The 22780-nt window shown below is 41.3% G+C and overlaps 1 protein-coding gene across 1 annotated transcript; it reads left to right on the top strand.

Moving 5' to 3' along the window:
* The first annotated feature begins 464 nt into the window (after window positions 1–464).
* LOC122107737 lies at window positions 465–22712 on the top strand. Its single transcript, XM_042679540.1, has 3 exons — window positions 465–603; window positions 16061–16116; window positions 22221–22712. The coding sequence occupies exons 1-3, from the start codon at window positions 465–467 to the stop codon at window positions 22665–22667; spliced, it is 642 nt and encodes a 213-aa protein (XP_042535474.1). The 3' UTR covers window positions 22668–22712.
* Window positions 22713–22780: the final 68 nt, after the last annotated feature.

Raw genomic sequence — 22780 nt, 5'->3', positions numbered from 1 at the left:
CCAGTGTTCTCCCAACATTTTAGAAAAATAAAATGGGGAGAGAGAACCATTAAAGAGACTGAGAATGGAAGCTTTGCCATTTGGAGGAAGACAATAAAGATACTGTCAACAGGGTAAATTCCAGAATTCACCAAAACAAAAGAAATAAGAAGTTAATAAGGAATAAGAGCTTTGTTAAGAAGGGTAGTTTGTTTTGAAAGAGTTTCAGTATGTAGCTCAAGCTCGCCAGGAACATGCTATGTAATCCAAGAACTCACAGACCTCCTGCCTCAGACTCCAAAATGCTGTGATTACAGGCATGAATCGCTGCCACACCTGGCCTACAGATTCCTTTAGATATGGCCATAACAACTTGCTCCTTAAGAGGTCCAAGAGGACCACTTTAAGGACTCCAGGCAAAGCAAACTAGAGAGAGGGAAGAGGTGCTTTATCTCCTCTGATCAGTGGCAGGATTAGGGAGGCAGATGCAGAAGGAAGATGCTCATAATGCGGAGGGAGGAACTGAAGAAATTCCTGAAATTCATGCCCATGGTCTCGGGTTGTCTGTGAAGAGGCAGTTCAGGACATCTGCTGAGAAGAAACTTGACAACTTGAAACTTGAAGGTAGGCACTGAGAAGAGCCAGTGACATTTGACAAAGGTGCTGTGAGAAATTCTTCCCTCCCAGCACCATGCATTAGTACCCACTCTATTCCATCCCTTTGTTAAATATGTGGCTCAGGATACTCAAGAGATGTAAGGGAATTATTTAGCATAGCTAAGATATGGAACCAACCCAGATGCCCTCAGTAGATGAATGGATCAAGAAAATGTGATATATATACACAATGGAATTCTATGCCTCCATCAGAAAGAATGGCATTGCCCCATTTGTTAGGAAATGGAAAGGCTTGGAAAAAATTATATTAAGTGAAGTAAGCCAGGTCCAAAGAAACATAGGTCCCATGGTTTCCCTTATTTGCAATAACTAGTGTATGTCTGAGTCAAGCAGAAAAGGTCAGATAAGTTGATGTTAGGTGAAATGAACCCCAAGATAAAGACTCAAATGTTTTTTTCTTTCTTGCTATTGTTTCTAACATATTTATAAGATATTTCCTTGTTGCTTTGTATGTCCCTCCCCCATGGTATAACCCCTGTTTTCACTGTATTTGATGTTGGTATAATTTGTGGAGGGGAAGGGAAAAAACAAATTGTTTAAATAGGGATACATGTGGACCCATTGCAACAAAGAGATGGACAAGACGTTATGTCAAAAAGTTCGAGAAAAAGGAACTTTATAACTTTGGCACAGGGGGGCGGGGGAGGGGGGAGCGGTGGGGGGGGATGGAGATGGGAAGGGATGGGAAGGGGAAACAAAGGAGGAGGCAACAATGCTTGATAAATGCACTCATTACCTTGCCCATGTAATTGTAACCCCTCTGTACGGTATTTTTACAATTAAACAAAAGAGAGATGTAAGGAGAGTTATAAATGTTCCCCATCAAAATCAAGTTTATACTATGCTTATTTATTGTGTGTGTGTGAGAGAGAGAGAGAGAGCACGTGCGTGCACATGCGTGCACCTTTGCACATGCCTGTCTTGGAGCTTGAACTCTGGGCCTGGGTGCTATCCCTATGGTTTTATGCTTAAGGCTAGTGCACTACCACTTAAGCCACAGTTCTTTTTCGTGAGATTAGAATTTCACAGACAGGCTTTGAACCATGATCTTCAGTTCTCAGCCTCCTAAGTAGCTAAGATTACAGGTGTGAGCCACTGGCACCCAGCTTCTTGGGGATTTTGTTTTGTTTTGTTTTGTTTTTCCTTTTTTTTTCTTTTTCTTTTCTTTCCAGGGCTGAGGACCGAACCCAGGGCCCTGCGCGTGCCCGGCAGGCGCCCTTCCACTGGGCTAAACCCCCAGCCCCTTTTTGTTTTGTTTTTTGCTTTTCAAAATCTTTATTTAGGAATTTCAGTCTACATTAAAGCATTATTTGGAATGTGTGCAATTTTTGTTTAAAATAATGAAAATTCATATATTTACCCAATATATTCAATCTAAAGATATTATAGAATGGTAGGTTTATTAACATATCCATCTTGTACTCCATGACAACAATATAGGACCATAATCATAAGGACCATCTTTGAGAATATATTTATAAAAAGCTATCCGTGGAGAAAGTGGTGCTGTGGCTCAAGTGATAGAGCACTAGCCTTGAGCACAAAGAGGCACAGGGACAGCACCCAGGCCTTGAGTTCAAGCCCCACAACCAACAAAAAATATTTTTTTGAATTATAGGGGGCTAGGAATGTGGCTTAGTGATAGAGTGCTTGCCTAACATGCCTGAAGCCCTGGATTTGATTCGTTGGTACCACATAAGAAAAGGCCAGAAATGGTACTGTGGCTCAAGTGGTAAAGTCCTAGCCTTGAGCAAAAGAAGCTCAAGGACAGTGCGCAGACCCTGAGTTCAAGCCCTGGGACTGGTGAAAGCAAGAAAGGAAGGAAGGAAGGAAGGAAGGAAGGAAGGAAGGAAGGAAGGAAGGAAGGAAGGAAGGAAGGAAGGAAGGAAGGGAATGAAAGAAGAGAAAAGCTATCAGTGGAATAGCTGAACTTAAATATCTTCTTTTTTCTAAATATTTTTATTATTTTTAAGTAGTTCTTGTTTAAAAAAGGTAAACCACTTCTGCTGGGCGCTGGTGGCTCATGCCTCTAATCCTAGCTACTCAGGAGGCTGAGATCTGATTATCACAGTTCAAAGCCAGCCCAGGTAGGAAAGTCTGTAAGTCCCTTATCTCCAATTAACCACCAGAATACCAAAGTAGCACTGTGGTTCAAGTGGTAGAGCACTAGCCTTGAGATGAAGAGCTGAGGGACAGCACCCAGACCCAGAGTTCAAGCCCCATAACTGACAAAAAAAAAAAAAAAACATTTCTATGTGGGCACAAGTAGCTCATAACTATAATTCTAGCAATTCAGGAGGTTGAGATCTGAGGATTCCAGTTAGAAGCCATCCCAATTAGGAAAGTTATTGAAACTGGTATCACCAATTAACCAGCAAAAAGCCAGAAGCAGAGGTATGGTTCAAGTAGTAGAGTGTGAACCTTGAGCAAAAAAGCTAAGGGACAGTGCCCAGGCCCTGAGTTCAAGCCCAGTACCATAACAACAACAACAACAACACAGATACTCTAGAGAGATCTGTCCTCACTTCCTGTTATGTATTCTCAGCATACAACATGGTTTATTGAGAGCTAAGTAATAGTTGCGTAATTATCAAATATATAATGTAAAATGTTAATCCACAATTGAATGTCATTTTTAAAATAGTTATGTTCTTTCCTCACTAAATTGTAAATTCTATGAAGTCTCTAGTTTGTCATTGCTATATGGTTGGCATCTACAAACCCACTGAATCTACTATTATTGTTGTTGTTGTTGTTGTTAAGTACTTATACAAAATAGTTGCCATTAAGCCGAGCGGTTATGAATACAAAATATCTTAATGTCACCCCTTTCAACACTTTCCCTCATCTGTCCTCTACCCACCTTTTCCCTCATTCTTTTTAATTCTGTAGGATACACATTAGATTCTTGACTGCATTCTCATCCACTTCTCCCCTTCATTTGTTTGTCTCTTTCCCCTTGACCCCATCTCACCTCTTTGGAGTACCCTCTTCCTGATGTTTACCCCAAAGATTGCAAACCATAATACAGAAAAACTACCAGCACAGCCATGTTCATTGCTGCACTATTCACTATAGTCAAGATATGGAATCAGCCCATGTGCCCCTGGGTGGAGGACTACATCAAGAAAATGTGGAATTTTACTCATTCATTAGAAAAAATGATAATATACCATTTATAAAGAGATGGAAAGACCTGGAAAAAATTATGTCAAGTGAAGTAATGCAGGTCCAGAGAGTCAATGCATGTTTTTCTTTATATGTGGAAGCTAGATTTACTTACAAGTAAATACACTGGGTGGTTTACAAGTGTATACAAGTGTATTAACTGAAATATGGTAGACTCAAGGGAGAATTTAAATAAGTGTAATTCATTTAAAAGGGAAAATCAAAGTTCAGCAAAATAAACCCACAGATTCTTATGCATTCATTTATTTGATAATTATTCCATTACCACCATATGAGAGACATGGTGCATATAACTGATGCTCAAAAAATATTTGTTATTTTGATACAAGGGTACATGCCTGTCATTCCAGCACTCAAAAGGTTGAGGTAGAAGCATCAAGAATTTAAGGCCAAGCCGGGCGCTGGTGGCTCACGCCTATAATCCTAGCTACTCAGGAGGCTGAGATCTGAGGATCGCGGTTCAAAGCCAGCCCGGGTAGGAGAGACCGTGAGACTCCTATCTCCAATAAACCACCAGAAAACCGGAAGTGGCGCTGTAGCTCAAGTGGTAGAGTGCTCGCCTTGAGCTGAAGAGCTGAGGGACAGCGCCCAGGCCCAGAGTTCAAGCCCCACGACCGACCAAAAAAAAAAAAAAAAAAAAAGAATTTAAGGCCAGCCTGAGCTTTGTATCTAGACTATTTCTCAAAAAAAAAAAAAAAAAAAGTTGTGGGCTGGGAAGGTGGCTAAGTGGTAGAGTGCTTGCCTTGCATGCATGAGGCCCTGGGTTCGATTCCTCAGCACCACATAAGCAAAAAGAAAAAAGCCGGAAGTGGCACTGTGGCTCAAGTGGTAGAGCGCTAGCCTTGAGCTGAAGAGCTGAGGGACAGCGCCCAGGCCCAAAGTTCAGGCCCCACAAATGGATCCAAAAAAAAAAAAAAAAAGTTGTGATGTAGCTTAGCAGCAAAGTTTTCAACATACAGGTTCTGTGTTTGATCCTCAGCATGAGAGAAAGAATAAGGGTATGAATAAACAAAAAGGACACCGAGAAGAAGGGAAGGAGGGAAGGATAGAGGGAAAGAAGGAAAGGAGAGAAAGAAAGAGAGGGAAGGAAGAGGGAGAGAAGAAATATTTGTAAGTGAATAAATGGATAGATGAATTAATGAAGTCACATAGAGAACTTCTTTCTAAAGAACAAACTCTAATGAGAAAGCCTATACTTACAACTTTCTAAGGTATAAACTACTTGCTTAAGTGATCACAATTACAGGGCCCTTGGTGGGGTCAATTTCAGCTAACTTTTCACCAAAGTAATAGTATGGAAGATTTAAAAAAAAAAAGAATAGTTTGGATGATTGTGGTGTGAGTCACCAGAAAGGAAATGTCATTACTTGACATACACTTGACAGGCTGGGTCTTGCTATAGACTGCTATAGCAAATGAAGCGAAATTTCCTACCTTAATTGAGCTAAGAACAACACTTATATCCTACTTCAAACTATCAATGTGTATATGTTAGATTAAGGGAATCCTGGAGACTGGAACTCAGTTCAATTCTGACAAAAGAGTTGAACTATTTTATCAATGTCTTAGACTTAATTCAAGCTTAGAAGTGAAAAGCTAACTGTGTGGAAAAATCTAGCTACTGTGGAAAAATAATGGCATTACCCACAGCATAGAGCAGGAACATAAAAACAGCAAAACGATAAACTTGACAGAGTTAGCCAATTCGGATCTGTCTACCACAGAAAACACAAGGTTGAGAACATTTTCTTGGCATATTTGGTCTGCTTGAGCTATATGGTGTGTGAAAAGACCATACATTTTTTAATCCTAGGAAATTTTACACCATTAACTGGGTGGTCTTCCACAGTAGAGATTTGTTTTTAAGTTCCTGCAGTACATCTCTGCAAATAAATTACTCTTGCAAACAACTTTTGAAAATCAGGATAGGAACCTGTGTTGGTGGCTCACCCTTGTAACCCTAGCTACTGAGAGGCTGGGATCTGAGGATCATGGTTCAAAGCCAGTCCAGGCAGAGAAGTTCATGAAACTCTTATCTCCAATTAACTACCAAAAAGCTGGAAGTAAAGCACCAGCCTTGAGCAAATTAAAGCTGAAGGACAGAGCCCAAGCCCTGAATTCAAACCCCAATACCAGCAAGCAGGCAGGCATGGAGGGAGGGAGGAAGTAAGAGCAAGTGAGCATCAGAAGAAAGAAAAGTAAGCAAGAAAGCAGGACAGAAAGCAAGAAAGCAAAAAAGGAGGAAGGGAGGGAGGGAGAGAGAGAGGGAAGGAAGGAGAGAGGAAGGAAGGAAGGAAAGAAGGAAGGAAGGAAGGAACGAAGGAAGGAAGGAAGGAACGAACGAACGAACGAACAAAAGAAGGAAGGAAGTAAGGAGGGAGGGAGGGAGGGAGGGAGGGAGGGAGGAAGATAAGTAGTGAGACAAAGAGTATAAGCAGTCAGAGAAGCTGACTGGCTTTATACAAACCTCTGCTCCCTGAGCCTAGCCTGTTCTACTGACTCATCCAGAACTGCTTCCTACCAGATGACAACAGGTTCACCTCCCAACGCTGCTGTGGAAATTAGCCTCAACATAACTTTTAATTGAAGTAGTATTCAAATCACAAAAGAAAGAGACGGGTACATACCATTCAGGAAAATTTTTTTCCAGAAATTGCTTCCTGCTTTTCTTTACGTTTATTATCAGTTTTCTCTAGAACCTGGGAAAATAGGTAAAATTCATACTTAAGAAAGTAACTAAGCATGCTTGGTATATTTATTTTAATAAACTACATCATAAAGACCAAGATCTTATGGGATTCTCATTTGGGCATTACAAGACACATAAAATACACACTGGATATGGCTGAGGATGACAGTACACCTTCTGCAACAACCACAAGAGTTCATTTCTTGATTCAAGCAAGCCCTCTTCTGTAAGGTAGATGCACTCTATTTTATACCTTCACTTGTATCTGCACAAAGCATGCATTCAAGTCTTAATCCCCGATTCCTACGAATATAGTCTTATTTTAAAGTAGATTGTTTATAGGCATTATAGGCGTTATGAAGTTGGGACTAGGATATTAAAGTGGATCCCAATATAACATGACTGAAAGCCTATAAGGTGAGGACAAAAGCTGTGGGATGAATAATAGCAGAGCCCAAATGGATCAAATACCTCAATGTAAGGCCAGATACCATGAAAATATTACAGGAAGGGGTAGGGGAAACACTAGGTCTCCTAGGCATGGTACAGAACGTCCTAAGTAAAGATCCAGGATCACAACACATCAAAGAAAGACTTTATAAATGAGATTGTATCAGACTGAAGAGTTTCTGCATGACAAAAGACACAGCTAACAAGATAAATAGAAAGCCTACAGAAGGGAGAGGGAAAGGGAAAGGAAAGGGAAAGAGAAAGGGAATAGAAGGGAAGGGAAGTTGTTCATGCCTGTAATCCTAGGAGAGAGGAGGCAGAGTTTGGGAAGGTCTTGGTTATAGGCCAGCCTGAGCAAAACGTTCACAAGATCCCATCTTAAAAGAAAAGGCTGAGAGTGGTAGCATGTGCCTGTTAACTCTACAGGAAAGACAAATAGGATAATCATGGACTTGCATTTTTTTAAAAAGGCAAGACACTATTTCAAAAATAGCTAGAAATACAAAGGGCTGAAGAGACTGGCTCAAGTGGAATAGTCCCAACAATCACGAAGTCCAACCTTACTTCTACCTTGATTTCTCTCCCCAACAAGCACTTATATGTGTCCCCATTGTGGTGATATTGCCATTATTACTCCACAGGGGTAAAATATATATGATTCTTAAACAACTTACAATTTAACAACATGAATACCACGAAGCTGAAATATGTATTGTTGGGGAAATGGAAGATCAAGGAGACAGGGACAGATGAATGGAGAGAAGAAGAGTGGGTAAATATGGTCATAATATTGAATGTACATATGTGAACATCGAACCAGGTCCCTGAGATAATGGATGGAGTTGGGAGAGATGTGGAAGAATGATCTAAGGGGTGATATTGATCAAGATACAGTGTACTCACAAACTGACATGTTGAATTGAAACCCCTTTGTACAGCTACTTCAGGATAATAAAAAACATTTTAGCCAGGCACTGGTGGCTCATGCCTGTAATCCTAGCTACTTAGGAGGCTGAGATCTAAGGATCGTGGTCTAAAGCCAGCCTGGGCAGGAAAGTCCCTGAGACTCTTATCTCCACTAAACTACAAAAAGAAAAAAAAAAAAACCTGGAAGTGGAGCTGTGAATCAAGTGGTAGAGCACTAGCCTTGAGCACAAAAGCTCAGGGACAGCATTTAGGCACAGAGTTCAAGCCCCAGGACCAGCAATAATTATACACACACACACACACACACACACACACACACACACACACACACACACACACACACACACACACATATATATTACATCCCCAAACCAACTGGCTGCTGCTTTGCATAGATCTCCAAACAAAATCCCCTTTTGTTTAGCTGCTAAAGCACAGGTGCCTGAGAAATGCAATCCCTAAGTACTTATTAGTATGGTTATATACATGGTAAACATCTTTAAGATATTGCAAATGAACAATCTAATTTCTCTTTTTGTAATAGCCTGTTTTTAAGTCACGTAGGCTCTCTCAAGTATTCCTTGATATAAAGTGAATCCCACACTCTATTTTTTCCCTAATCTATACTGACTACGAAAGTGTTGAAGGTGGTAAAAGCAGGAGTTCATATGAGTCTTTTCCAGCTCCTCACTCCCCACTCAAAATCAGTAAAGCCAACATTTACCTTTGGCCATAGGCTCTACCAATTCTCCAAAAGTCAATTTTGAAATGGAGGAGGTGTTTTGCAATTATATTAAGCAAAGGGAATCATTAAACAGGCACCTACCCCTCTGGGGGAAAGTACACACGTTCAACTCTAGTCATCATAAAATAGAAGAATTGTAAACAGAGCCCTTAGGCACGGCACCTTGAGCTTCATTTAGTGGTCTCGCCTTCGCAGTCAGTCTACTCAGAGGCTGCTGATAGCATCCAATTAATCAACCATGTGATGCTCAGTAATGACGTGCTAATGAGAACCACGTGTCGCTGTGAATGGCCTTCGGGTGACCGGCTATGCTCACCAAGTACAGAGGAAATACTAAGATGGAGTCATTAGAAGCTGTCGAGGTGACACCAACTTCTAATACTCTGGTTTGGGGAATTTGGTTGGGGTCTCTGGAAATTCTATCGATGCTTTGTGTCAATTCAGTGTCAAAACATTGTTTTCAAACTCTTTTCAAGGTTCCCAGTTCATCTGTGGTGATTGTGGGCCCATAATCTAAGGACATGCAATGATTTAATTTTCTCCTGATTTTTTTTTTTTTTTTGAGACAGAGTCTCTCTGTATAATCCAGGCTGGCCCCAAAACTGAGATCTTTCTTCCTGAACTTTCCAAGTGCTGGGATTACAGACATATGCCACCACACCTGGCTCTCCTAAAACTATTTCCTGAAAAACCCACACATGAATAAGTCTTCTGAATAAATGGACCCAAGAGTAGCAAATGAGAAAACTCTAAATCTTTTTTCGTTAGTTTTCATTTACTTTATTCTTCCAATGTGGACAGTAGAGTCATAGACACATACTGGATTAAGTAGATTCATATATGTATACCCATATATGTATACACATGTATATTATACTTTTTAATTTTTACTTTTTATTACTATAAAGGTGATGTAAAGAGGGGTTACCATTATGAAAATGCTAAATCTTGAAGAGATACTTAAAACAATAGAAAGTTGTACTAAGTCAAACCTGCAGACATTTGTCATACCACAAGAACAAGAGGCCTAAGGATATGTATGTTGTGCCCATCAGTGACAATGCCACAAAAATAGAAAGCTGTTGGGCTACTGAACTGCTTAGACAAGCCTGAAAAGACTACCAATCATGACAGTGTAGACAATGTCAATGATTCATGATCATGATCATGATGATGATCATGATGAACTCCTTAAGGAATCAGACTGGTGGTCACATGCACAAATCCAGCCCCTCATGGCCTTCCTTCCCACCTAGGGCCATAGATGCAGAACAAAGAAAGCTGGGAAACAACATATACCGGAGTTCTACTTTCATTCCACTCAAAACAGAACAAGCCACAGCACCTTGGGTATCATAATATTTTGTCCCACAACTATTTTCTTCCATGTCTATAAGTTAGAAGGCCCCACGTTGTATTGTGTGACTCCACCAAGCAACCCTCATGCTCTCTGCAAGGTGAGGAGACCTAAGCATCACAGGGGAGTGTGTTTAGTTTATTAGGGATTTAAGATGTTTAAAACTTTTATAGGGTTTTTAGGAAAGCATTTCTTACTGGACTATACAGGTGTGGAGCATTCAACCCAATTCTATTTTTCCCATAAGCCCTATCATTTTTATTGCATGAAATTCTATAATGCCTTGATTTTTTTTCTAGGCAAACATGCACTACAATGTAAGAGAAACAACTGTCTTATCTCATTTAATTCTCAGTCCAGTCTACAAGAGAGAACACTGGGTGTGGTTGTCACTTGACAACTTTAAATAACTTCTCTTTCAACTGTGCCTGTGTCTCCTTCCCATCTTCTGATACATTGCCACAAAGTTTCTCTACCATCCTGAAGCCTTTTGAGCCAGATGCCAGTGCCTCCTGCTTATAATACTAGCTACTCAGAAGGCTGAGATTCTAAGGATTGAGGTTCAAAGCCAGTCCAGGAAGGAAAGTCTGTGAGACTCTTATCTCCAATTGACTACCAAAAAGCTGGAAGTAGAGTTGTGACTCAAGTGATAATTGAAAAAGCAAAAGGAGATTACCAGGCCCTGAGTTCAAGCCCAAGTACCAGCACAAAAAAATAAAATAAAATAAAGTTTTTAAAAAAAAAGAAATCATAGCTTGCAGCCCTGGTGAAAGGAACTCATCATCCACATGGAAACTCATCTCTAGTATTTAATTCAAAAGTTCACCAAAAACATCAACAACAAAACATCTCAAGATAAGTTCTTGGCTGGGAAGGTGGTTCAGTCATACAGTGCTTGCCTTGCATGCCTGAGGCCCTGGGTTCTATTCCTCAGCACCACATAAATAGAAAAAACCAGAAGTAGTGCTGTGGCTCAAGTGCTAGAGCACTAACCTTAAGCTGAAGAGCTGAGGGACAGTGCCCAAGGACAAGAGGTAAAACCCCACAACCAACCAAAAAAGAAAGGGAGGGAGGGAAGGAGGGAGAGAGAAAGAGAGAGAGAGAGAGAGAGAGAGAGAGAGAGAGAGTAAGTGCTTAAGGCCAAGAGAAAGAAATTGAATTCTAAGAAATAGATCCTAGGGAAGGAAAATTCAACTGGCACTCTGAAATATTGTAGGCAATTTTTCCAAAGAGCCTGAGGTAATTATTGAATTACTTATCTCCAAGATCAGCCTTTAAGAAGAAATTAGAGAAACCAACTTGGGGTCCTTCTCTACTCCATTTGACACTGTGTTTCTGTTGCTTGGAGTGTTCTTGTCTCTGCATTGATGTCAGACTGTTCTTCGTGCTATATTTCACATTCCCTCTGGCTTCACATCAGAAGAACGAGGTCAGAATTTGTTTCTGATGGAAGAGGGGTGCAATGGTGAATAATACCAAAGTGTGTTTTGTTTGGAACAAATATAGTTCACCTTTCTTCTCTTGAGTAAACTCACATCTCAAGAGGGGTTGTGATGCACAAAACCTTCAAAAGAACCTCCTTGCGTTCTCCAACATATTTTATCAAACCACACGATTCTTTCTTTGAGCAAAAAGCACCTACAAAGAGAGACAGTTTTCTGTAGAATACTTGTTGGACTTTTTAAATTTATTTATTTTTATTTTTATTTTATTGTTACGATGTTTTAGGGAAGGGTCACAGCTGCATGAGTGAGGCAGTGAGTACATCACTTGTCGATCATTGCTACCCCTTCCCTTCCTTGTTGCTGTCCCACTATCCCTTCCCTCCCCCACCTCCCACACTCCTATCTCCCCTCCCTCCTCACCACCCGAAGTTGTAAAGTTTGTTTCCAATATAGTGTCCAGTGGGTATCTTCATTGCAATGGGTCATCCTGTGTCCTTGTTCCAGCATTTTGTTATTCCCCTTCCCCTCCCCAAATTAGACATATGTATATACAAGATCCAGGATATCAAAATCAAGTACAGTGACCACAGGGATATGACATAGAAGCAAGAACATACAAAGGAAACAACAACAACAAAATAATAACATCACATAGTACATTTAAAACAGTTACAATAAGGACAGACCTCTTGTGTCCATATCTTGGGGTTCATTTCACTTAGCATCAACTTATTTGAACGGTTGCTATTTCTCACATGGAAAAAACAAACTATTTTGGTGGTATTGAAGGGAGGCTAAATGAATAAATTATAATACTTTAAAATGAATGGTGTAATGGTATGTTCTCCCAGGCCCTTTGCTTTAAGATTTTTGTTTGTTTTGTTGTCGTGTGTGTGTGTGTGTGTGTGTGTGTGTGTGTTACTGTCTGTCTATATGTCTGTTTGTCTGTACTGGGTCCTGAACTCAGGACCTGGGCAGTGTCCCTTAGCTTTTTCACTCAAGACTGGTGCCCTACTACTTGAACCACAACTCCTCTTCCAGATAGTGGTGTGTGTGTGTGTGTGTGTGTGTGTGTGTGTAATTGGAGACAAAAGTCTCATAGACTTTCCTCTTGAGGCTGTTCTCAAACCAGGTACCTCAGGTCTCAGTTTCCTGAGTAGCTAAAATTACAGGTATAAACTACCCTTGCTTTATTTTTTTTCATTGTTGCTTTGGCTCTTTTTTGTTTTGTTTGGGGGGTTTTTAGTGGAGAAAGGAGGTTGCCAGTCCTGGAGCTTGAATTCAGGGTTTGGGCACTGTTCCTGAGCTTCTTTTGTTCAACGCTAGCACTCTATCACTTGAGCCACAGCACCACTTCCGGCTTTTTCTGTTTATGTTGTACTGAGGAATCGAACCCAGGGCTTCATGCATGCCAGGCAAGCACTTTACCACTAAGCCACCTTCCCAGCCACCTTGCTTTAAGTTTTTAAGAGAGATTCAAAATAAAGTTTCTATAGGAAAGGAGAAAGCTAAGGGCAAGATGAAGAGAAGGAATGATAGACTCAGCATGTGAAAGAGAGGCAGGGCAGGAACAATTAATCGAATTGCAAACAACATCTTATCTCCCATTTGGACACAGGCAGGAAGTCAAGATAGAGAAGACAAAGCTTTCCACTGGATTTCCATTGTGCTTCATCTGCAGCCACATGTGTCTGTCTAATCTTGACCACAGAATCAGAATGCTGAACAGACTTTGAGAGTTCATCAAATCCACACCCAAGCCGCTGGGAAGACCTCCCACTAACCCTCCGGACACATGGGGACCCAGCCTGTTTTGAAAGACCTCCACGAAGCCTTACAAAGTGTTCCAAAGCCAGCTCTTTGCCAGCAGCCGACTTGGCCTGGTTAATTTGCATAGGCCCCGCCCCATTAATGAATCCCACCAGCTCCTCGCAGGGTCACCGTCTCTCATCATCTGCCTGCCGCTGATGATTGTAGTGTTGCCTAGCACTGGTCCTCCAGCCAATAGGCTGAGCACAGGTGCAAGGCCCGCGAAGCCCAGGGCTCCCTCAGTCCCCAGATGAACCCTCCTCACAGCTCTTTGGCTTCTAAGAGGCTAGTGAGGCAAATTCCTGCAAGGAATTGCAAAGAGCTTTGGAATGTTTCATGCTTTACAAGGAAAAAAGATTCTCGGATCTGTTAGGGAGGCTATATGTGACATCTGATATGAACTAGTTGTCCCTCTTCTATCCTCCTCATTTGTTTTTGTTTGTGCCAGTACTGGGGCTTGAACTCAGGGCCTCACACTTTCACTTGGCTTTTTCACTCAAAACTGTCCGTTGCTCTCCCATTTGAGATAGACTCCACTTCTAGATTTTTGGCTACTTAATCAAAGATAAAAGACTCTGGTTTGAACAAAATGCTGAAACAAGGATACAGATTGACCCATTGTAACAATGAGATGTACAAGACACTATGTAGAAAACAAACTTTACAACTTGGGGGGACTTGGAGGGGGAGGGGGGATTTGGGGAGGTGGGAAGGAAAGGGATGGTAGGGGGGAAACAAAGGAGGGAGTAACTGCTGGATTGGAAATGGACTCATTACCTTACTCATGTAACTGTAACCCCTCTGTACACTATTTTTACAATAAAAAAACATTTTTTAAAAAAAAAAAGACTCTGCTTTGTCTGCTCTGACTGGTTTTCAACTACAATTCTCAGATCTCAGCCTCCTGAGTAGCTAGGATTATAAGCAAGAGCATCTAGCACCTAGCTTCCCATCCTATTTTAAACAATGACCCCCATCGATCTCACATCAAACTGCCAGTCGAGCCCTAAGGTTTGCAGGGCTAACTTCTAACAAAATGCTTCTTCCATTAGGCTAGACTAACAAGAAGTAAATTGCTTGTTCCTTCACTAATATGAAAGAATGTGAGTTGTGAGAAGTGGTCCTGGGAATAGACAGTTACTAAGAATAATGTTATCCAGGAAGTGTTTGTGGCCAGAAAGCCCAGTCAGGAAGGAGCAGGAAGGAGGAACACTTTGTCAGCATAGCTTTCCTCCCAGTCCTGTCATTCATCTTCAGAGTGGTTAATAAACCATCAGCTCTGCCATTTATGGGCATATTGCCACCCTGAAAGGGCAAACGTCTTGAGAGTGACAGAGACACAGGCAGGGTTGTCAGCAGTGCTGATCAAGGCCATTGATGGTGTTAAGAGCTGGAGAACTTTTCCTCCAGCCTTCCCCCAGAGAGACCCTAGGGCTAAGCCTTGAGCTTCCCATTAGGGGAGGCTATGTCCTTCCATTCCAGTAAGAAAAGCAAAAAGGCCTGGAGCTATTGACCATTTGCTCCAGTTTACAATGGCATCACCTTGAGGGGAACTTGAACTCTGACTCATTTCTTTGTAGTTGCACCCTGGGGTAAGAACCCAGGGAGAAAAGGAAAAGCTGTTGCTGACTTTCAAAAACTGAGGCCCAGTTGGGTTATGCCTGTAATTCTAGCGACTGGAAAAGCTGAGGTTATGGTTCAAAGCCAACATAGGCATGGACATCTACAACACTCTTATCTCCAGTTAACCAGCAAAAAGCAAGAGTGGCAGTATGGCAAGAGTGCTAGGAGTGGTAGATCACCAGCACGGAGCAAAAATGCTAAAGGATAGTACCCAGGCCCTTAGTTCAAGCCACAGCACTGACAAAAAAAATATGACCAATCAAATCTAGGAAAGAATCCCAGAGAATTAGACAACCTAATTGTGTTCTAAACTTCCTGCTGGCTCTATGTTTTTTTCTCTCTCTCTCTCTTTCTCTTTCTCTGTCTCTCTCTTTCTCTGTCTCTCTCTTTCTCTGTCTCTCTCTTTCTCTGTCTCTCTCTGTCTCTGTCTCTCTCTCTGTCTCTCTCTCTCTCTCTCTCTCTCTCTCTCTCTCTCTCTCTCCCCTCCTCTCCCTGAAGTCCTCACTTGAGCTAAAATCGGATTCAGACATTCAGTGTACACATTATCAAAAAACCTCCTTCACTCATTTATCATAATCATCTTTCATCCTCCCATATTTGTTTCTGCATTCACTGAGAAATCCCATCCAAGTTCCTACAACCCTTAAGAGCACAGATGACCCTAAACTGCCATGTGAATTTGGATCACATTAAATCAAGTGTTCCAAGGTTCAGGTCATGCTTTCTTTGCAAGGTGATTTTCCCAGACTAAATGTGCACAATTTTACATGGCAAACAAATTGCTTAAACAAACTAGATTTATGTGACTTTCAAAGGAAGCATATAAATTATACCCTCATAAAACTTCCTCTTTGCAGATTCATCATTGGAGTGTCATAAACATCAGACTTGATCATCTTTGGTTCACAATCCAGATGTCATTGTCATCAGGTGAAAAACAAAATGATTTTTTAGGAAGGGCAGCAGCGCCTCCTGCTGGCTCAGTTTGCAGGATGCATCTTTCCATGAGGTGGAAATCCCAGCCTCAAGTCCTTTGATGCTGGAAATCCCTTATAGTTCAGAGGGGAAATGAAGTTTTGAATGCAACATTCTTCATTTCCTCAACAACACACAGTGCAGCAAAGAGAGTCTCCAATTTCTCCCCTTATTATGTGTATCATTCAATACAGCCTGCTACAGTAGATCTGATGACATCTCCACAGTCTTGTTCTCCACTCCTAATGGGGTGAGACAAAAACTATAGGAGTGAAAGTAGAGGATCAGCCCTTTCCACAATTTTTAATATTCCCACTCCTAGATAAAGACCAATACACTAGCAATCTGAAGCGGTCCCTCTGGAACCACCGTAGGATAGGACCCAAGACAACAATCCCAATTCTGTGTCACTTGGCATGCTGCCAAAGGCTTGAGTCTGAAGAAGACACTCCATGACCAGCCAGACATATCATAGAAAATCAATCATGATCTGAAAACCACCATCCAGCCTATGTTGATAGCTCACTCGCTGAAGAATTCCTACAGGTTCAGTCACCCTTTATTTTCTTAGGCATACAGGTCAACCAAATTTTTATTGTTCTGAGTAAATATGTGGTAAGCACCCTGCTGTTCTGACACCAGAGAAATACCAAGGATAGGTTGTTAAACATAAAACACCTGTCCTTAACAGAGCTCGTTGTGTAAAGGAGAAAGACAAGCACCATACAAATGATTCCCCATGATGACAGAGGCATGAGGGGACAGCATACAGTGCCATGAGGGGCTTTCCAGAGGAAGGGACACAGAGTGAGATCCAAATGCTGGCAGGAGCTTCTGAGGGCCAGGTTGAACAATGGACACATGAAAAGCAACTGCCCAGCAGAGAGATCGAATTGCTGGGTGTGAACCTGCCATGATACCTATGTCTTTTTTTCTTTATCTTAATCTAGTGCCATAGAACAAAGTAGTTTCTAATCTTGATCGGTGTAACCCTCTTCAACATTCTCTCACTCCTCCTACCCACCTGTTGCCCAGCAGTTGACCAAATCCTGGCATCAAAATGAGGTCACAGGGCTTTGTGCCAGTGGCTCACACCTGTAATCCTGGCTAAGGAAGCTAATAGCTGTGGATTGCAATTGAAGCCAGACCAGGCAGGAAACTTTGTGAGACTCTTAACCACCAAAACACTGGAAGTGAAGCTGTGACTCAAGTGGTAAAGTGCTAGCCTGGAGTAAACAAAGCTAAGGGACAGCACCCTGGTCCTGAGTTCAAGCCCTACTCCCTGCATACCACACACACACACACACACACACACACACACACACACACACTGACCTTTTGTAAAGTGTGTTATCTGCTAATGGGTCCACACACATCTATCTACTGAGCTTCTTGCTTCTTCTTTGTATAATTTTATATAGCAGGCACAACTTCATTATCAGAGTTCTTTATATGGACATCATCCCCTAAACTGTGTTCCTCAGCTTCCTAGACTCCAACATCCTTCTAGTGCTTAACTGTGACTCTACTCTACAATTTTATCCTCATCTTAGAAATGGGAACTGCAATATTATACCCTTATTCTGCTATTGGATCACACACTTCCTAGACACTGATGGCTCACGCCTGTAACCTTAGCTACTTAGAAGGCAGAGATCTGAGGATTGAGGTTTGAAGCCAGTCTAGGTAAGAAAGTCAGTGAGATCTCTAGTTAATCACCAAAAAGCCAGAAGTAGAGCTGTGGCTCAAGTGGTACAGCACTAGCCTTGAGCAGATAAAAAAGGGCACAAGGCCTAAGTTCAAGCCAAAGTACCAGCACAAGAAAAATAAACGAAGTACCAATATAGCAAAATAAAATAAACACACTCATTTAAGGTTTGACAAATTGCAAAGTATTTAATTCTCATGGCAAGCCTTTGGTAGCTCCTTGTTACAAATCAAGCACCTGAGGCAGATGGTAGGTAGGAAACTTTAAGATCTCTCAGCCAGTTAGTTGCTACATCCAGGCCAAAAACATCTGGAAATGACCACTCCATCCTCCTAGCCTTCTCTTAGTACAATTAGAGTCACCTGAGCAGCACTTTGTCATACACTGTAGTCTATGTCTCTGTTGAGGAAAATCCCATTAATTCTACCTCTGACGACATTTCCAGTCCTGCTCCGCACTCTCTGACTGTGGTAGCAGCCCAGCTCCTTCATCGCTCACCAAGCGCCAGAGCACCTCAGCATCCTAACTGCAATCCAGACTCCACGTCCTCTCCATTCTCCTCCCCACCCTACCCCACGTAGGGGGGTTTATTCTTTATAACCACTGTCCTGGTACTGCCTACAGACCAACGTGGACCTCACGCTGGGTCCTCTGGGAGGTCATCCTGCTCTGCCTTTTTTCTCTCATTTCTGAAAGCTTCAACCCACTCCTCATTCCTGGCTCCAACTTGACTCTTCAATGACCCTACCCACTTCCTTTTGAGGCTCACATTGTCACACTCCCACGCTTTCCACCTGCTGGTCTCCGTGTGTGTGTGTGTGTGTGTGTGTGTGTGTGTGTGTGTGTGTGTGTGTGTACATGCATGCATTGTGTGCACATGTACACATACGCTCCTGTGTGCATTAGGGTTTGAACTCTGGGCCTGGGTGCTGTCCCTTAGAGTTTTCTCTCAACCCTGTCTCTCTACCATTTGAGCCACATCTGCATAGACTTTCCTACCCTGTTCAAAACCAACCCAGGGCAGGAAGGTCCAAGAGTCTCTTATCTCCAATTACCAGAAGAAGAAAGAAGAAGAAGAAGAAGAGGAAGAAGAAGAAGAAGGAGAAGGAGAAGGAGAAGGAGAAGGAGAAGGAGAAGGAGAAGGAGAAGGAGGAGGAGGAGAAGGAGAAGAAGAAGAAGAAGAAGAAGAAGAAGAAGAAGAAGAAGAAGAAGAAGAAGAAGAAGAAGAAGAAGAAGAAGAAGAAGAAGAAGAAGAAGAAGAAGAAGAAGAAGAAGAAGAAAGAAGGAGAAGAAGAAGAAGAAGAAGAAGAAGAAGAAGAAGAAGAAGAAGAAGAAGAAGAAGAAGAAGAAGAAGAAGAAGAAGAAGAAGAAGGAAGAAAGAAGAAGAAGAAGAAGGAAGAAAGAAGAAGAAGAAGAAGAAGAAGAAGAAGAAGAAGAAGAAGAAGAAGAAGAAGAAGAAGAAGAAGAAGAAGAAGAAGAAGAAGAAGAAGAAGAAGAAGAAGAAGAAGAAGAAAGAAGAAGAAAGAAGAAGTAAAGCTATGGCTCAAGTGGCAGAGCACTGACCTTGACAATAATATCCTTTGATAATGATCAGACCCTGAGTTGAAGTCCCTCCAGCACGCGCGCGCGCGCGCGCGCGCACACACACACACACGACCCAGCCTATTAAATCACAACTACCATCATCCAAATAGAAATTCCAAATAAATCCATGCTTACTTGGTGTCTTTTTTCTCTCCATCATCTTGTTTTAATGCACATGAGACTTAATTTCACCTCCACTAAAGTGCTGAAAGTTTGGGGAAGACAAGGCATGGTTTTCTCCATGATTCTGCTACACTCATTCAAAGCAGTCATTTGGGGGTTAAATCATAAAACACACCCTTTGTCAGTTTACTTGGAAGAGGCTCTTTATTTAAGTCTATTTTGATAAAAATTCTGACATTTTCCTTTAACACTGAAAGACCCTGAAAGGAGTCGGTTCAGTAGATCCAACAAATTCTCTACTTGAAGAAGTCCAAAGACAACACAGTTTCTGAATAACAACCAGAATGTTCTTGGCCTCTCTCTCTCTCTCTCTCTCTCTCTCTCTCTCTCTCTCTCCGCTCTCTCTCTCTCTCTTTCTCTCCTCTCTCCCCTTCTTACTGTTTCTCTCTCTCTCAATCAAGTGAATTTTACAAGCACCTGAAATATACGTTTAGCGGGTCTATTTGGGGTTTTTTTGTTTTTGTTTTTAAAGAAGTGTTTTTCTTTTCACTACATTTGGCTCTTAATAAAGCACTGGTACACTTCCATTTCCACAGCACATTTTTTGCCTTTGCAAGTATTTTAATGACTTTCTCCAACATGAGTTTTAAGAAGCTCTGGGTGAGCAGAGCTGGCATGGGGCTGTTATGTACTAGCTGTCCAAAGTTAACAGCTCTTAGAAATTTTTATTTACCTTCATCTGTTTGAGTGTATTAAATTTCTCTCTGGCAGCAAAAGAAAAGGATATAAAAGTGGCCACTTAAATAAAGCAATTTGGACACTTATGACAAGAGCTGCTTAATATTACATTTATTTAATTGGAGAAAGAGCCAAAAAGACTATTTGAGGCATCAAGGAAATTCAGTTTGTAAAGACAATAAGTATTTTCTTTTCTCTTATTTAAATTACTTAAATGCTATTTATATTATTAGATAATGTTTTATATATCAACAATATGCTAGAGACTTTTTAACTTATTTGGAATGGATTGGTTGAGGAAATCTTATTTAAGCTCCTTTGGAAGGTCTCTCCATGGACCTTCCAAGCCATGGGCTCAGTTGTCATTAAGGGAATCTCCTGAGAGCTATGGGATCAAAGCCAACCTCCTTACCCTCCACTCTTCTGGCCCCAGTCTTGTTCCAAAGTTCCTGCACCATTTGGTCTTCCAACTACAGCATACTGCTGTTCCCAATCCTCACTTCCCTCTCACTTACTAGACTAGGCTTTGGCTCCTTTCCCTGTTTGCACACTCTTTTCAAATGGACTGACTGTTGAACCTCTGATCTCTTGGATTTCAATATTCACTTCCAGCAATTCTGTATATGGTATATGTTAAGAAATAAGAGAGAGGGGAGAAGGAGGGAGAAGAAGGAAGGAAGGAAGGAAGGAAGAGAGTGGGCTGAAACAGAAGACCTCTCTTGACTCATAAATGGAAACAACCCAAATGTCCATCAATATTTGTGGTCTCTTCAGGCAATGGAATACTATCCACCATAATAAAAAAAAAATCCCATAGAGAAAAAGTATAGCATGGTAGCTGCCAGGGGCTGGAGATTTGGGGAAATAGGGAGTTCTTTAATGGGTACAAGAGTTCCAACCTTTCAAAATGAAAAGAACTGTACAGATGGATAGTACTGATGGCTGCACAACAATGGAAATACATTTAAAGCCATTGAACTGGATAATTAACAATGGATAAGATAGAAAATTTTGCTATGGATATTTGATTGTAATTTCTTAAATTTTTAAATAAAAACATTAAGTTTATAACTGAATCATCAACATCTGTGAAAACTATTCCAACTTAAGCACCTTCCTCTGAGTCATTCTTCTATTCTAAGTTTCTTCTCTATCTCTTGAGATAATAGTGTAGCTTTTACCGTTGACTTTATTTATGAGCTCTGTTAAGTTTATGGTTTCCATATATTGAACCATCCTTGCATTCTGGAATGTAATCAATTTGATCATGGAATATAATACTTTCAATGTGTTAAGTGTATAAAAATATATCTATTTGCTGAGGTTTCTGGAGATCATTTATATTATTCATAAATTTATTAATTCAATTAATCATGCCCTTTAAAGACATTCTCCCTTCCCAAATAAGTGCCATAAAAAGCATTAGGTAACAGTCATGATTGGTTAGATAATAAAACAATTCTAAAATTTTGGTAGCCCAAAGCAGCAGAAGTTATTTCTTGTTCTTGTTCTCACTATTTGTCCACTGAGCCATCAAAGAAATACAAGTCAAAACAGCATTCTTGGGAGATAGAGATAGGAGGATCATGGTCCTAGGCCAGACTGCAAATAACAGAAAGATCCTATTTTGAAAACAAGCCAAGCACAGTGGTGAGATAGAAGAATCAGAATCTTCAGTGCAAAAGGACTGAAGCATGGCTCAAATGATAGAAAGCTTGCTTAACAAGCACAAGACTTCCAATTCAATCCTCCATAATATAAATAAATAATAAATACTACACTAAGGTTCCATCTCACTACTATGCGAATGGCTTTCTCAACATGTAATTGCTAGCAAGGATGTTATGAAAAAGGAATATTTCTACATGATTGGTGGGAATATAAATGAGAATCACTATTCATCCACTGTGGAAAATAGTTTTATAAACATCTAAAATGACCCATCATATGATCTAGCTATCTCACTCAGGGTATGTACCCTGGAAGCAAAGTCAGTATAAAAATGAAATACATCCATAGTAATCAAAACAGCTTGGTACTGGTACTGGCACAAGAACAGACCTTAGGACCAATGGAATAGAACTGAAGACACAGAAATGAACCCTCAGACCTATAGCCACCTAATCTTCGATAAGGGAGCTAAATAAATAGAATGGAAGAAAGACAGCCTGTTCAGTAATGGTGCTGGCAAAATTGTTAAGCTCTTTCTCGACTCCATCTTCACGGTAGCGGCCGCTGATCCCGTGGTTCTGTCGCAGCTATTTGTCCGCGCCCAGGAGCTCCGCACCCTTGAGGTGACCGGCCAGGAGAAGATCGCTCAGATCAAGGCTCGTGTCCCCTCCCTGGAGGGTATCGTCCTGGAAGATCAGGTCCTGCTCCTGGCAGGCATGCCACTGGAGGATGATGCTACCCTCGGCCAGTGTGGGGTGGAGGCCCTGGCTACCCTGCAGATAGTCGGCCGCCTACCTAGAGGTAAAGTCCATGGATCCTTGGCCCATGATGGAAAAGTGAGAAGTCAGACTCCCAAGGTGGCCAAACAGAAGAAGAAGAAGACTGGCCTGGCCAAGGGGTGGATGCAGTACAACCCATGCTTTGTCAATGTTGTGCTCACCTTTGGCAACAAGAAGGACCGCAATGCAAACTCTTAAGTCTTATGTAATCTTGGCTTTCTGTAATAAAGCTACTTCGCCCATTACAAAAAAAAAATTGGTTAAACACCTGTATAAAACTAAAGCTAGATCCTTATATTTCACCCTGCACT

The sequence above is a fragment of the Dipodomys spectabilis genome, unplaced genomic scaffold, assembly GCF_019054845.1.
Source record: "Dipodomys spectabilis isolate Male_0828 unplaced genomic scaffold, ASM1905484v1 ptg000053l, whole genome shotgun sequence".
Lineage (NCBI taxonomy): Eukaryota > Metazoa > Chordata > Mammalia > Rodentia > Heteromyidae > Dipodomys > Dipodomys spectabilis.
Note: the sequence above shows the minus strand (reverse complement) of the source record. Positions and strands in the feature narration are given on the sequence as shown.

Coding starts and splice junctions, on each gene's coding strand:
- LOC122107737 (XM_042679540.1), top strand. CDS start 465: ATGCAGAAGGAAGATGCTCATAATGCGGAGGGAGGAACTGAAGAAATT. Junction 604..16,060: donor TGACAACTTGAAACTTGAAG/GTAGGCACTGAG, acceptor CATTCAATACAG/CCTGCTACAGTAGATCTGAT. Junction 16,117..22,220: donor TGTTCTCCACTCCTAATGGG/GTGAGACAAAAA, acceptor AAAATTGTTAAG/CTCTTTCTCGACTCCATCTT.